General features: G+C 35.5%; 1 protein-coding gene across 1 annotated transcript; it reads right to left on the bottom strand.

The window, feature by feature from the left end:
- Positions 1–8,949: 8,949 nt before the first annotated feature.
- LOC148880313 (pectinesterase 2-like) lies at positions 8,950–12,140 on the bottom strand. The gene is made up of 2 exons (XM_088962174.1): positions 10,906–12,140; positions 8,950–9,868 (listed from the first exon to the last, which is right to left on the bottom strand). The coding sequence occupies exons 1-2, from the start codon at positions 11,765–11,767 to the stop codon at positions 9,180–9,182; spliced, it is 1,551 nt and encodes a 516-aa protein (XP_088818300.1). The 5' UTR covers positions 11,768–12,140; the 3' UTR covers positions 8,950–9,179.
- Between the last annotated feature and the right edge of the window lie 3,835 nt (positions 12,141–15,975).

Here is a 15,975-nt window from a genome sequence, read left to right as displayed (position 1 = left end):
AAAAGAATTAATCTTAAAATTCTAAATATGAAATAAAACACTTGAACATTTAACAATTTAAAGAGTAAACAATAAAAAGTAAAGACTAAATAGAAAAATTAAAGAGTGGAAACTTCTAACAATGCATAAATAATCCCAATTAGACTTGACAATCGGGTCAGCGGGTTGACCAATGACCCAACCCAATTTTTTTTCGGGTTGGGCCGATCGTTTTTACATTCGGATAGCTAACTATGAGACCCTAACCCTGTTTTTTCGGGTTGAGTTGGGTTGGGTTCACGGGTTGGGTAAACTTTTTGCCAGGTCTAGACACATCTATGACCGATTATGATGCTAGACATGATACCAAAAAAACTTACAACCCATCAACAGATATCATAAAAATGGTAATCAATCAAGTGGGTTATCATCAAAACTCACGGGGTTTTAATCAGTCAAAACCTTTCCGGCATCATAATTTTTTCTGCATTTAAATACAAATTTTTCTTAAATATAAACTTTTAGATGTAATTAATAATTGGTTTAAATGAATAGTTTGAATGTGGTAAAACCATTGTTTTAAAAGGCCTAAGCCTCAAGGCAAATCTAGGAAAAAAGGCCTAGCCTCAATAACTAGATCTCAATAGCAAGGCTTAAGCATTGAATTGTTTGAGGCTTATGCCTTTGGGCCATTGGCCTCAAAATGTCCAACGCTTAGCCTCAACTATTTGGCATGCTAAATCTTGAATATGAAGGTTTATATAGGGGTAAAAGAGAAATTTAAGACAAAAGAAAAAGTATGTCTTGTTTTGTATAAATTAGTGTATTTAACAAATAAAGGCATATAAATGTGTAATAAAATAGATTGCTTTATTTTTCATACTTGATTCTTACCCACTTTCCCATTTACCCTATACTTGAAAATATTTTTCTTCTACAGCATATAAATTAAATAGATGGTTTAATCACTCTCTAATGCATACAAATGCAAAAAAATAATATGATTTTATTCTTACTTATGCAAGGTTTAAAATATTGATTGATATAATACGCCCCATATCAAGCACATCATACTGTACCTTTGGGATATTTCTACCCCTTTTAAGGTGTTTTTTTTTTAACTTTCTTTAATAATTAAATAATATAAACCTAATCTTGCTGTAAAATTTTGAAAAAAAAAAAAACAGAAAAGATGTGGATGGGTCAAAGTGTTGATACTCATACCCCTTTCAGCATATTAGGGTGCATCAATAATTTGAGTAATGAACCCATATCTAATATATCAAACAAGTCAAATAAGAACTTAATTTTATATTTTTCATGTCTTTTTTATTTATGAATTATATCATTTTTTTTTTTTTTGCTCAAGGCTTACACCTCACCCCTATAAGACCCAATCGCCTTGTCCCTGCCTTTAGCCTTTCAAAACCTTGGGTTAAACCTTAATTATTTTTTTAGATCTTGGGTAGAATCCATGGTTTTAGAAACTATCAGAATTTCCGCTTCTTGGCTTGGCGGGTAGGCGGTAGGCGGGTAGGCCTGGTTCTGAATTCTGGTAGATTGTTAACCACAAAAGCCCAAGAGGTGTTCTACCTCGTCTGATCATTTGCAGCCCAAAAAGCTATTGAGGCCAGGTCTGGGCCAACTGAACTCCTAATATGCTGGGACTGGTCCACCAAAGGCAATTTGCCATCCCATAGGCCTAATCCCAATAGATGTTTTACCGCCTACATCTGTTTGCAGCCCAAAGAGTAAGGCAGGCCAGGTCTGGTACCCTGGGCCTACTGAACTTTTTAAAATATGTTATGATTGGTCTAGCAGATTCAAATTGGCAGCCCTGAGGCTCAAGCCCAAGAGATGTACAACCATGTTTTAGTATTTTCGAGTTCAACCCAAAGGGCAAGGTAGGCCAGGTGTGGGCCTAATGAAGAATTAATATACGGTGATTGGTCCACCAGAGAAATATTACTTTTCCCGAGGTCCAAGCCCAAATGTTCTACCGTGTTTCATTATGTGCCGACCAAAGAGCAAGGCAGGCCAGGTCTCGGCCTACAGAAGATTCCCAATATATTGCGTTGGTTCACCAAAGGCAAATTGCCATCCCCCGGAGCCTTGCCATGAGCCCATTACTTAACCTTTTATAAGTTGGGCCACCGACTTGGGCCAAAATGCCCAAGGCAAGAGCTATGTAAAGAGAGTTCTTTTGTAAGCAGCTTTATATGCCATCATTAACCATATCTACCAACTGCTTGGTTGTTCATTCAGTAATCAGTATGGCCGCTAGCTCGTTCCAGCAGAACTGGGATTGAATTCTGCTGCCATCAGGGTTGGGCGAGGGGTTATTATCAGTCCCGATGAGCAGGGGAGAAAATTGTACACACCGGGCTGGATTATCACGAATGAATACGCCGGTGCTCAATACGGATGGGCCCACAGTAAACACTGGCGTGTTCACTCGTGATAGGTAACTCAGCCCAATGTGTACAATTTTTTCTCCAGCCGATTCGGGCTCAGGGATTATGGGTATGTTGATGGAATACCCACACATCCGTCGGTTGTGTAGTCCAATAAACCAAAGTAAAATAAACATATATAGCTATATACCAACGTGTCCGATTGGTAGGATCTCGTGAGTGGAAGTTAGTTGATTTTAACTGCAAAACTGAAAAACTCAAACGACAAACCTATAGTAGTAAATAATGAAAATTGATAGTATGTTGAAAAGTGTTAATATAAGTTTTAAGGTAAAATATAAATACGTATTTTGAAGTTTCTGACATCATAAAAACATTTCCTATAGTTTTATTTTAACAAATACCTCCTCTGAATTTTTCAGAAACTCGACAAAAGCTTTTCTTCTGCCACCTTCCCAGATGAAAAATGTTAGACTGATGCACCAGTTTTTTTTCTAAATATCCATTCTACCCTTTTATAAATTATTTTACATACAAAATTACTGAAATAATCTCATTTTAACTCAACAAATAAACATATTTCAGTAATTTTGTATGTAAAATTACCGAGATGATCGTTAAAAGAGGTTTTTGTTGAGTTAAAATGGGGTTATTTCAGTAATTTTGTATGTAAAATAATTTATAAAAGGGTATAATGTGTGTTTGAAAATAACCGGTGCATCAATCTAACGTTTTCCGTTTGGGATAGTAATGGAAAGGAGGTTTTTGTTGAGTTTCTCAAAAGTTTAGGGGAGGTATTTGTTAAAATGAAACCATAGGGGAGGTTTTTATGATTATTAGAAACTTCAGGGGAGTTTTTTTTTTTTATTTTACCCTAAGTTTTAAAACTGAAAAATGTTTGTACATCAACTTATGATATACTACTAAAAGACGCCCAGCCAAAGCCTGTACCCAAACATTACTATCAAGGAAAAGTTTTAGGGCCTGTTTGGTGCATCTTTTTGGGAAGATCTTCTGGTAGCTCTGACAGTCAAAAGACGCATTGAGTTTTGGCATGAAAATCTGAGCAGCCCGAAGTATGCTTGGCAGATACACGTCTTTTCGTGCATCTTTTCATGTCTTTCCGTGCAAAAGTAAAATGCAAAATATGTGAAAAGTTTTATTTGGAGCTTTCCATGTCTTTTCGATGCTCTAGGTTTTGATGGTTAAATCTTCTATGAACCAAATGGAAATAGACCAAAAATTGATATACTCAGAATTATAAACAACCGAAAGATCGCACGGAAAAATATGCCTAACACGCCCTTAATTTCCTTGCCGATAGAGCTTTGGTCTGGACATAATGAAACACGGTAGAACATCTCTTGGGCTTGGACCTCGGTAATGGTAATATTTCTCTGGACCAAAGATCAGAAATCCTTTTTTGCTGTCAAGAGAAGCTAATGGTGCAGTTTATACAGTTGCAAACCTTGGTAGACTTTGTAGCTTTATGTCCAGTACTGACTCAGTTCCTATCAGTCTTTCTAGTGTCTTAAGCTTGGATTTCTTTTCCTGCTGTCAGTTCTTTTTTTCCTTTGTTTTGTTGTTTCTTTCTGTTTTCCTTTTATCCTTGTTGTTTCTATTGTAACTGTTTTCTGTTGGTTAATGGAAATGCTTTTCAAATATATATCCATCACGTCAAAAAGTTCAAACTTCAAACCTGAATTTAGGGAAAAAGATAAAATAAATCACGCTGTGTAAAAGGTTAGCTCAAAAGGCACCTAATATAAATCTCAAGTTTAAGAAGGACGACTGCACATTCATGTCCTGAATAGAAACCATTGCGTGAAATTTTTGGAGCCTAACCAGTCCATATACTCTTTTAGACTTAGGCCATAGGTCTTAGGTGAGGTTTCAAGAACCATTATTGTCAAGTTGAGATTTGAAAAACCAGAACTGCCATTTTGATAGAGTAGCACTAGCATTAGGTGGGGAGGTCTATGAAAAGAAGACGTCGGAGTCGGAGAGGAGAGAGCCCCCTTTCTGGGTGATACACATTATCAACATTAAGATTTCCATGTTGGACCCAATCAAAGTCTTCCTACCTAATCTAAGCACATGGGCTTTCTGGTATAGAATTGAAGTGGCCAAAAGAATTGCGAATAACTAAGGGCAATTCCTAAGTCATCTCACTTTATAATTCATATTTGGTACAGAACCAACAACTTCCATGCCATTCCATGTTTTTGCAATTATTTCAAAATTGCAAACTGTCAATCTCTTGCTGCCACAATCCTATCATTGCCTTCAAAAAAATATATATATATATACATTAAGGGTATGTTTCATTTGGAAATTGAAATCTATCAAAATTGGAATCAGAATGGTTTATTCATCCAGTCTGTTTGATTCAAACTAGAATCGGAATCAGCTGGAATGGATTCGCATTCCCTCAAATGGAGGAATGTCATTCCACCATGAGTGAAAATGGGATACGGATTTCATCCAACCAAACAATTGAAATTCCGGTTTCGATTCTAGACTTTTATTCTCGTAAACCAAACGGATCATAAAACCCTAATTTGAACCCAAACCTAGCTTAGCAAACACTGCATTAGTGCTTTTCTCTACATCCACTCCATGTCTAGCTATGAGATGAGGGCTATGCCTGTTCTATCTTGCATCCTTCGCAAGTTTTTTTTCTTATTCTAAATAATTTGAATTTTGAAACTAGCCAAGTATTGAGAGAGGTAGGTTTATGGCTTGGACAAGTATGCAGTTTCTTCTAGTAGAAACATGCTAGAGCCTGGAGTGCATTTGGATTGATTTCTCTCTCCCTCTAGAATTTAAACAAATATCCAATACGGATTAGATAGGTACACATGCACACTGATTAAGTAGTTAAGTAGTTACAAAATTTTTTGACACCCATCCTTTAAAGTACCCCCAACCTACTCTTGAAAAAAAAAAACAAATTTTATTATTGTCAGAACATTTATTTAATGCTCATTTAACATGCTGTGCCTGACTCCAACTTATGGTTGAACTGAGTTGAGACCTCTTTCCATAAAAAACCATCCCAACACTCTTTCAACATGATCTGTGTCCACAAATCTCATCATAAAACTGGAACCCACCATTTATGAGATGTGTAGACACAAATGATGTTAAAATGTGTTGGATTGCATTTTTATTGGGAGGAGATCCGGACTCAGTTTAACCACTGACCAGTCGATCAATCTCCTAACCAAGTTTCAAGGTCCATTTTAGTTCCCTGGACTATTTATTTGCATAAATAATTAATTTGGTCAATGACCTGACTACCCAATTTGTATTAAACTGTTTAACCCAGTTAGTGGCTCATATGTTAGATATTAATCTTGTTTTTGTGTTTTTTAGCTATTTCGTGATTAATAAGTTCATAACAATTAAATTCTCATCTATCACTTTTCCTTGCAACCCCACGATGAAACATGAATACAATAATGATAGAAGTAAAGAAACAACTTATGATTTTTTAAATTTATTTCCCTAACTGGTGTATATAGGGGTGTCAATTGGACTGGATTTGGTCCAATTCGGTTCAGTTTAATGTGAGTTCATTACAAATGGACCTGATCCAATCCAGTCCAATGAATATTTTGGACTATTTTGTACTGGTCCAAAGATTGTTTAATCTTTTCAAATTCCTGTTAATTTAGATTGGTTTCAATTCAAACCTGGTCCATTGACACCTATATTCTTATTTTTTATAAATGAACTAGATATTGACTCGATCTAATATAAATTCATTATGGATGGACCAGGTCCAATTCAATATGTCATATTAGTCTGTCCAATCCGTCCAAACTCAATGTCTTATTGGTCCGTTCAAATGGATTTTGATTTGAACGGAGTCCTACCCCGGTCCATTGACACCCCTAAGTGTATATATGTTAAAGTGGGGCTCAGAAGGGGGAGACAAATAGGAGTGATCATGGGCTGGGCCCGGCTTTGCACCTAAGATTAGGACTATATCCTTGGCCTGGGGGTGGCCTGGCCCAGGTTACAGGCCTGAAACATAAGCCCAGGTTGTGCCTGATTGCGGGCCTAGAGTTATTATGAATAAAATATTAAATATATATCATTTATACATTAGATAGTATATGTAATATATATAATTAGGGTTGGGGTCGGGTGTGGACTTCACTTCCTATCCCCAATCAGGTATACCTATTAATTCCATCCCCATCCTATTCCTGCTAAGGCAATTTCCATCCCATTCTCGCTTGATCAGGGAGATTGGGTACTTGGCAGGGATGAGAAAATTTCCATCCTTACCCTCAGATATATAGTTCCATAGAATAATCAATTTTAAGTCCAATTCTGTGCATCACTCAAGAGCCTGCTAGTGTATATGTATGTATATATATATGGCTCAAGCCCGGACTTGAAAGCCAAAGCCCAAGTTATGTCTATATACAAAACTAGACCAAGCCCAGGCTGCGCTGAAAATGGTCGCCCCTGTATCAAATATGACATCCCTTATAAGTGTCCCCTTACACATTTCATGGAAATGGGACACCTTTTACAAACAAAATGGAAGTGTAAAAGGTCCAAACCCAATAAAACTTTTGACTGTCCACATTGGATATCGTGGATTGTCTTTTTTCTTTTTTTTCTTTTCAAAGGTAGGCTCTTCCCTATGAACAGGAAAACTTTGGCTGTTCAGAAAAACAACATACCGTTTGGGTCGGTGTAGAATCAGTCCTCAATCGATTATTAATCAGGACACATTCACAATTTTACAGACCCAGAACCGTTCCCGTTAATAGTTGGGTCTATTAGGTTCAGACCGCAATTATACCAAAGCTATATTTATTTATTTAAATAATAATTTAAATTTTAAAATTGATAATATAACATTAATAAAAATGATAGAAAATACTAAAAATTAATATTTTTAATTAATATTATCTTATTTATTATCTATCAAATTTATTATTTCAAACATAAAATATATAAAAAATATTATATATTTAATAAAATATTCAGTTTCAGGTCTGAGTCAGTATGGGACAAACAAGATTTGGAACTGACCCAATTATTAATCAATACAAAATCATAGGACCAGAACTATTATAATCCGTTCGATCATGACAGGCCTGTCAGGTAGACTCCACCCATTGACAGCCCTACAGACATCTATTAAAAAGCGTTAGTGCCAGCTTTTTGCAAGCAGCTCCAACAACTCTCTTTCAATCCTCCTTCCAACCCCCATTCCATGATTTGGGATCTCCTACCAATAAAATACATTCCGACACCCTACCAACATCAAACTAAGACCAGCCATATGAGATGTACATTGTGGAAACATGTTAGTAAAGAATGGGAATTTGCTTCTCACACCAAATTTACAATACATCCCATTATGTATAGGGAGCATCTCCCAATGAATAACAACATACAAGTATGGGAGTCTCATTGTGCAGATGGAACTTGCTGTGGGGTTGGTTTGAGGAGCAGATCCGGAATTATTGGTAGGGTCTTGGAGTCCGCCTTGTGACTACTCGGGATCTGCTACCCACATTCATACCCACAAGCACCACTACCATGTATAGAGAACATCTCCCCATGAATGACAAGGGAGATATTCCCAATGCACAATTGTCATGTCCCATGGGTAGAGATGTGAGAACATCTCATGGATAGCAGATCCGAGCTACCTTGTGATTGATGAGTCCAGAAGTCCTATCCACGAGAATTCTGCCCATGTCATGGAGAATATCTCATCCTCTGCATAGTATTATGCAGGGGGCATGTTCCCAATTCACGGGAAATAGTGTATTATGGGTAGGCGTGGGTAACGTTTTAGTGGGCAGGAGATCCGGAGTCGTGACTGACGACCAATAGTCTTTGTCAAGATCACATTGGCACCCCACATGCACATCTCACCGTGCATTGGGAACATCTCCCATACTTATCATTGGGAGATGTTCGGTGCTGTGGGGGCGTCCACAAGCGCCCTCCGTGGGACGCCGATGTGATATGTTTTTCATCGGCATTGTGGGACCCACATCACACCAGAGAGAACCACTCCCCTTTTCCTATGAGCTATGACTTTTGAAAAGTTAGGTTAATGGGAAAAAAAAAAGTGAAAGGGGGGGCTTCTTTTAATTAAAAAGAGGGACATATAAGAACTTGGTAGGGTAACGTAAGCATGTGCGGTTCAAAACAGCCAAGCGTGGAGAGAGAGATGTTGAAACTCCAAACTGTCAAATTTAGACAGCCAAACTTTTTCCTTCAGACGTTATTAATATGGAGAACTAATGGATATGGCTAGTGACTTTCCATTATTGGTCAACAACTTCCGGTAAAATTATCCATGCATAATTTTATTTTGCCTGAGTTAAAGAATTTTTGTATGTGATGATTGAAATCAATAAATTTTTTAATGGAATTCCAATTTCCAAGGCCATGCAATATAAACAAAGAAACATACGGCACTATATCCTGTTTAGAGCCTTAATTAATATTCTCAACCTCTGTTTTTAATTAAACTATTTGATTTATCATTTATATCAAGAGGATTAACATATATAAAAATATAATTATGATACTAAGCATTATTTCAAATCTGTTGCAAGTTACATTAATAATTCATAAAGAATGAAATTTCTCTTTCGGAGAGAATTTTATTTATGTTACAGGTCAATACTACTCGACGCACCATGAAAATAGGCCGCAGAAGTTCTTTTCTAATTGCTTCTGTGGTGAGACTTCTCACTTATTGTAATTGGCTGAATTTCCACGCTACGTTAGAGCAATTCAAAGGCCGGAAGTGAAAGGAACGTTGGTGGCTGGTAGCCATGCACCGCCAACGATGAAGCTTCCTACGGTGAACTTGGATGCTTCGGTTACACTGGTGATGACATGATAGCCACCCCATTTCACTCGGTTCGCCGTCGACGAACCGGGCCCTGTGTTCTGATATTCTCCATAGTACAATGTACTGAGAGCAAAGCTTCCACTCCACGGCAACCAACCGGCCGGCTGAATCAAGCTATCGAGGAACGTCTTGAGGACGACGGTTCGAGAATATTGCCTCCATGGCCTTCCAAGGTATGTCTTGACGGAGCTCTGAACTGGCTTTAGGTCCGAAGCGGCTGTTATTCTAGAGTTGTGTATCACGATTCCTGTGTTCTGGTTGGGATCACTCCGACCTTGGGCTGTCACAGTAACGATGCTGTTCTTGGGCTTCCTAGCAAACATGTTACAGTTCTGGAAGACAACAGCTGCATTCCCAAATATGAAATCAACGGTACCATATATATCGCATTCTCTGTAAAATTGTCTGTTAGAGTGGACATAGAGAGTGTCTTGATATCCTTCGAAACCGCATCGGTAGAAAACGGAGAGATCAGACCCCGAGCGGAGCGCCACCGCCTGGCCGTTTGCTGGTCCAGCACTGTTCCGGAATGTGATGTCACGGGCAATGAATCCATCCCCTAGCACAGCTGAAATTCAAAAAATATAGATATCTTTTAATTTGAAATTTTCATTTCTAATGCAGTTTGAGCTACTGTAGCGTCGGCAATGTGTGGGGTCGAGTTGGTTTGATACTTTGAAAAATATCAAACCTAAAACCTCTAATTATACCTAAATTTGTCAACCCAAACCGAGAAAAAAAAAAAACTTATCCCGTTATTTATTACAAGACAGCCAGACATATGTCCATTATATTGTAGAAAGAGGAAAGTCTTGGATTTTAATGTCATCCATGGTTGGGTTCAGTACTGTCCAACTCAGATTTCAGACAAAATGTTACTATAACAAGGTTATGTAGATTGTTGGTTACATGGGTGGATTAGAACAGGTTAATCTTATAGAGATAGAAAAGAATAATACCCAAGTCATCAATGAGGCATTTTATAAAGTTGGTTTTGGCTTTTAAAAGCCTGATGATGAATTGATGAGGGGCCAAACATCATTAAAATTTGTTTTTTTTTTTTTTTTTGTGAAAGGATATGAAAGCAACTGGCAGTCGTTTTAGTATTTTAGAGGAATCTCAACAACTTTGAGGTATCACGTTAATGCTATCATAGCATTCCCGAAAAGGCAGAAGCCCATCTTCAGCTTTACCGGAAAAAAGAAACTCCTTTGTCGATATCTGGATCGATAAGCCTTACCCGGTATTCATTATCAGAATGTCCGATTAAAAACCAGCTTCTCGAACATGAAAAATGGTAAAGACCCATCGAAGAAGCGCACCTTAAGCCCCGAACGCAGCCTAAAAATGTCTTAAAGGCCGCTCAATAAGGACCCTTTGTCTATTGCTCCAAATGACAAACGTCCTTAATTGATGATCGTGTCAATAAGAACAAAGATCACTGAGTTACTTAGGTATATAATATAATAACTTCACCAAGAAGCGACCTATATATATGTGGAAGCTTTCAGTCTAAGCAATGCAATATTGATGGGTAAAGTAAACTAAGCATACAACCACAGAGAGAGAGAGAGAGAGAGAGAGAGAGAGTTTTGTGAAGCTTACCAACGGTAGCAGAGTTGAAGGTGGTGGAGCCTCCTCCGACGCTCTTGCTTCCGGTGATTACAGTCTTTCCTATGCCATCGCCAATAAGCATAATATTGTTGAGCTTGTTTCCTATCTGCAGGCTCTCCGTGTAGGTCCCCGCCTTGACATAAATCACAAATCTGCCGCTCCTCTTTTGCTTTGACGCAGCACTAATTGCCTCGTTAACTGTCTTAAAGTTGCCCGACCCATCTTGCGCCACCACAAGGTTTGCCTGCGACGTCGGGGAAGACGTCTGCAAGAGCTTTCGGTCCCCGGGTTTCACCCAGCTAGGGAACCCTTCTGTATATGCTTGTGGACTAGGTGGAGGTTTGTTAATTGCAAGGCTATTGCTAATTAACTTGGATACATTGTTGGACATAAGAGGCAAGACGTAGTCTGTGACACCAAGCTCCATGAAACCATTGCGGCACGTCTCAAGGTTGGTGAGGGCGGTGCTAAGCCATGTTTGGAAATCAACATCAGTGCAACTGGCACTGGGGTTGACAGTGCGGTTCAGTCGAATGATGGTGTTCTCGTAGAGGTCAAGACAATCGGCCCATGCGGTCTTCTCCCGGTGATTCCGGCACTTGGGCCCGAGCATCATATTGTTGTTTTCTGCCCGAAGGGCTCGATCCAAAGCAATCTGCATTGACAATCTATTGAAGTCGGAATGACGTTTTAGTCCGGAAGAACGAGGGTTGTGACTCATATAGAAATCACAAGGTTGGGGGTATGGTGTTTGGCTGCACCACAACTTTACGTTGGGGGGAATGTGATCAGAGTATCCTGGAGACAAAAGGAAGGAAATAAATACAAGTGTTAGAATAAGAGGGAGCGCCATGGCCGGAAACTCTTCTCTTCTCTGTTTTGGGTGGATACTGAATGGGGTGTGTCAGTGTGAGGATCAGCTAGGCTTTTGGCTGGGTTAATTTACATGGAGACTCGATGGACTCTTTTTATAGAGAAGAGAAGATACAAATAGTAATAGTACAGATGAACAAGCCGAGAGCCGACACTTTCCTTTTCTTTTCTTCTTAATTTCCGTTTTTTATTTTTAACTAGAGTCTAGAGCACAAAGAATGGGATGTTAGAGTAAGGAATAACAATACTTTTGGAAAATATAATGTGTGTACCAATAGAAAATATGGAATGATGAAGCAAAGAGTATAAATATGTGGGAGCTTAGACATATATAATTTTGTTAAAGCGAGTTTCCATTCCATTATTTGACTTTTCTTATTTGTTGACTTGGACAGAGGTGAACGAACGTCCCTGCCCTTTTATCCTTACTATGAGCCCCGAAATAATAACTCCCCAAGATGGTTATCAAGTGTATATGTCCCACCTTCACTAATCTCTCACGCCATGCATGTGCATGGCTGACGTGTAGTGTTCATATTGGTTAACCAGCCCCTGTATAACACAATAAACCACCCATCCAGTGAAACCCACATCCACTCTCCCATTTTATTATTTCATATCACCATTGACCAACTTGTCACAGTTGATGATTTCTATATCCAGTGGTTATTATATAAAATAGGCTCATTTATTAGGGCATTCCTAATCCTCATATATATCGAAATTGAAACACTTGTACAGTTTGCAACCGCTTTACTTAATCAACCTTCCATCATCAACTACAAAGAGTTTTAAACAATTTCTAATGGACATGGCAAAAAATCGATTAAGTAAAGCAGTTGCAAGTCATGGGCATGCTTCAGAAAACTTGGTCGGACCAAGGTTTTTAAAACTAACCCGGAAAAAGGAATTAGTCGGCCCATTTTGATAAAAAATAAAAAACAATCCAAACTATTCAAACGGTTTACTAACTAAAATCAACGATTTTTGACAAAAATTCAATTTTAAGAAAAAAAGGGAACCAATTTTCGGTTTTTCCAATCCAGTCCAATTCTGAAAATCATGGGTCGCACCAACGCCCATCTGTTTAACGAGGACTCCAAACTGTAAAAATTTTAATTAACAAGAATGGCAAGTAGTTTAGAGAAAATAAAAAGTATAACCTCCCTATATATCGGTCAACATCAGGTTGTTGACGTGATATTTAATCAAAGAGCAATAGACCATTAACACTTACATGTGAGTCTGTGACCCACTGATTTTGACAACAAGCACCACTTGTATATATATTAACACCCCCTCATGTAGTTCGCCCCAAAAATCCAAAGCATGGTACATAATATCCTATATGCTGACACTCTTCATTGCGTAGCTTCTACGCTACACGCCTAATAAGTTTTATTTGGCGTGGTTTCAGATAAATAATTTGCTAAATTTTGAAATTTAAGACTCATTTTTAGGATTGGATTTATGAAATTTGTTAGAATTAATTATTCTATTTGAGGTTAGAATATCGAACTTAAAAACATCAATTTTTCAAAAAGTAGAATTTTAAACAACGTTTTTAGTTGATAATACGCTCTTTTCGGTTTAATTGTTCTCATATATAATTCGAGCCGATAATTCACACTCAACTCTGCAATTGGTGTAAATACCTGGACCAGACCAGATCATAGTTTGAACGGACTAGTTCGATCCCCATGATAATTGGTCCGTCCGTCATGGTCCCTCCCAGCAAGGGCTTGAAAGAACCAGTTCACACGTGTGTGAATATGAATGAGCATTGTAAAATGATGATATTCGACATGTTAATTACTATATATTGCACTGGTTAGGCCACAATTATTAAATCCAAAATATTTTGATAGTTTCATATAATATCAACATATATGTAAAATATATGATAATTTTTCAAATATTCTAACATTAACACATTAGAAGTAGTTGCTTAAAAAAGAATCAACACATGTGCTTTTAGAAGTATGGAAAAAATTAAAAATCAAACCCCATAACGTCAAATCCAAATCAGCAGCCCCATGTATATATATATATATATACAACAAGAAGATCCACATCATCATGTCTCTCCTTGCTCCAATCCCCCTTTATAATTTCCTATTTTGTGAATTTTTTATTTTTTTAATTCCACATAATTATCAATTAAACCAATAAAGAAATAACATAGGCTTAATTGTTTTCTAATATTTAGTAAAGTGGCATCACTTTCCTCCACTTTCTCCTAAATTGTCTCCATTTTTTATTTATCTCCAAAACTATCTCTAACTCCTATTTATCTCTTAAATTATTTCTAATTTAGTAGAGAGATTCCCTCCTAAACTATCTCTAATTCCTATTTATCCTCTCCCCCACTTTTTATCTACATCTATCTAAAGAAAGTTTTAATTAAAAAAATTTCATAATTATTTAAATATTATAAAAAAATTATATACTAACTTTAAAATATTTATTCAAAACACAAAAATTAATTATAATAGATTTAATAACAATCATATTATTAATAGTTTTATATTTAAAAGAATCTTCATGAAATTTTGTAGTAACAATATAAATTATAATTTTACAAATTATTCAATCTAAATTTTATTCAAATAATAAAATTTTAACATTAAAAATAAAATCTATTTAAATATTTTAATAACTAAATATCTTAAATAGCAAAACATTAAAAATATTTAAATAATGAAAATTTTTAAATATTTTACATATTATTTAAATATTTAAATAACAAAATATTTAACATGGCTAAGTTTTAAATAGTTAAAATAACTGAATTATGTAATGGATTTTAAAAACAATCTTAAAAGTATAAAATAATCATAATAGATTTCATAATATTAATATTAATAATAATTTAATATTCTAAAAAATAATGATGAATTGTATATAATAATAGTATTAATTATAATTTTATAGGTTATTAAATTTAATAAATAATTAATATTTTTAAAATTTAAATAACAATATTGTTTAAATAACTAAATAATATTGTAAATAACTAATTTTTTTAATATAATTTTATTGTATTTTTTGATAAATACGTTTTCAACAATTATTTGCAAATATATTTTTGTTTTTTTATTTAACAGTAAATTGCCAATAATTATAGGAGATTAAACAACTATAATTTAACTTTTGAAATTTAATTTATCGTATTTATTATATTTTTTATAAATTTATGTTTAGTAATTATGCATTTTGTATAATTTATTGATTAATATTTATTAGAGATTAAATTATTATTTGAGACCACTATTTATTGACTAGTCTAATATATTTTCAGTATTTATTGTATTTTTGCAATTATTACATTTTAATTAGATATCTATTGTATTTTCATTATAAATTTATTTTTAATAATTGTGTATTTTTGCTATAAATTTTCTATAATTATTGGAGATTAAATTATTGTTATTTAGTAGATATTAGACTATTAATTTATGTGAAATTAGGAGTATCCAATGATTGGTTTGATTCAGTTGTAGGTTGTTTCGCCAACCAAATCGACTTGGTTAGGTCGGGAGTTTGTCACTAAAAACCGATTGACCATTAAATCCACCAACTTGGGTTGTATCACTTTGGGTCTATTTTTAGTTAGTTTGTATGTTCAAAAGATTTAAACTTAAAAATTAAATTTAAGTTTAATAAATTACAGTGTTAATATTAAAAATTAAATTTATGATATTAAACATTTTAGACTAAGAAGTATGAGAATTTTTCCACTTTCTCATATTAAAAAAATTATATTTAAAATATAAAATATTAATATTTAACTATGATCTTGGTTGAATTGAAAATTTGTTAAACCAAAACCAATCAAAAATACTAAAATACTTACCAACTCAAATTGAATTTGATTAGATTAGTTATTAAAAAGCTAAAATATAAAACAATTATATACTCTTATATATTTCTATTGTTTAACTTTCCCTTAACAAAATCCATACATTGTCCCCACTATTTGATATATATAAGCTGATTGAGGCTGCAAATACAAGTGACCAATTCTGTCTGGCATACTTATCAAAATGCCGAGATCTGGTGCAGTCTATGTGGGTCTCTCATGTATACAGAACACTCGTGTATCCATCTGTGATTGATTGTGTAATCCATTTTACACGCCAATGTTCACAGAGAAAATTCAGAATCTTTATCATTTTGTCGCTGGTT

The sequence above is a fragment of the Nelumbo lutea genome, chromosome 1 (genome assembly GCF_056320005.1).
Source record: "Nelumbo lutea isolate HS-2025 chromosome 1, American lotus-T2T, whole genome shotgun sequence".
NCBI lineage: Eukaryota > Viridiplantae > Streptophyta > Magnoliopsida > Proteales > Nelumbonaceae > Nelumbo > Nelumbo lutea.
The sequence above is the reverse complement of the archived record's forward strand: the minus strand, read 5'-3'. Positions and strand labels throughout refer to the sequence as shown.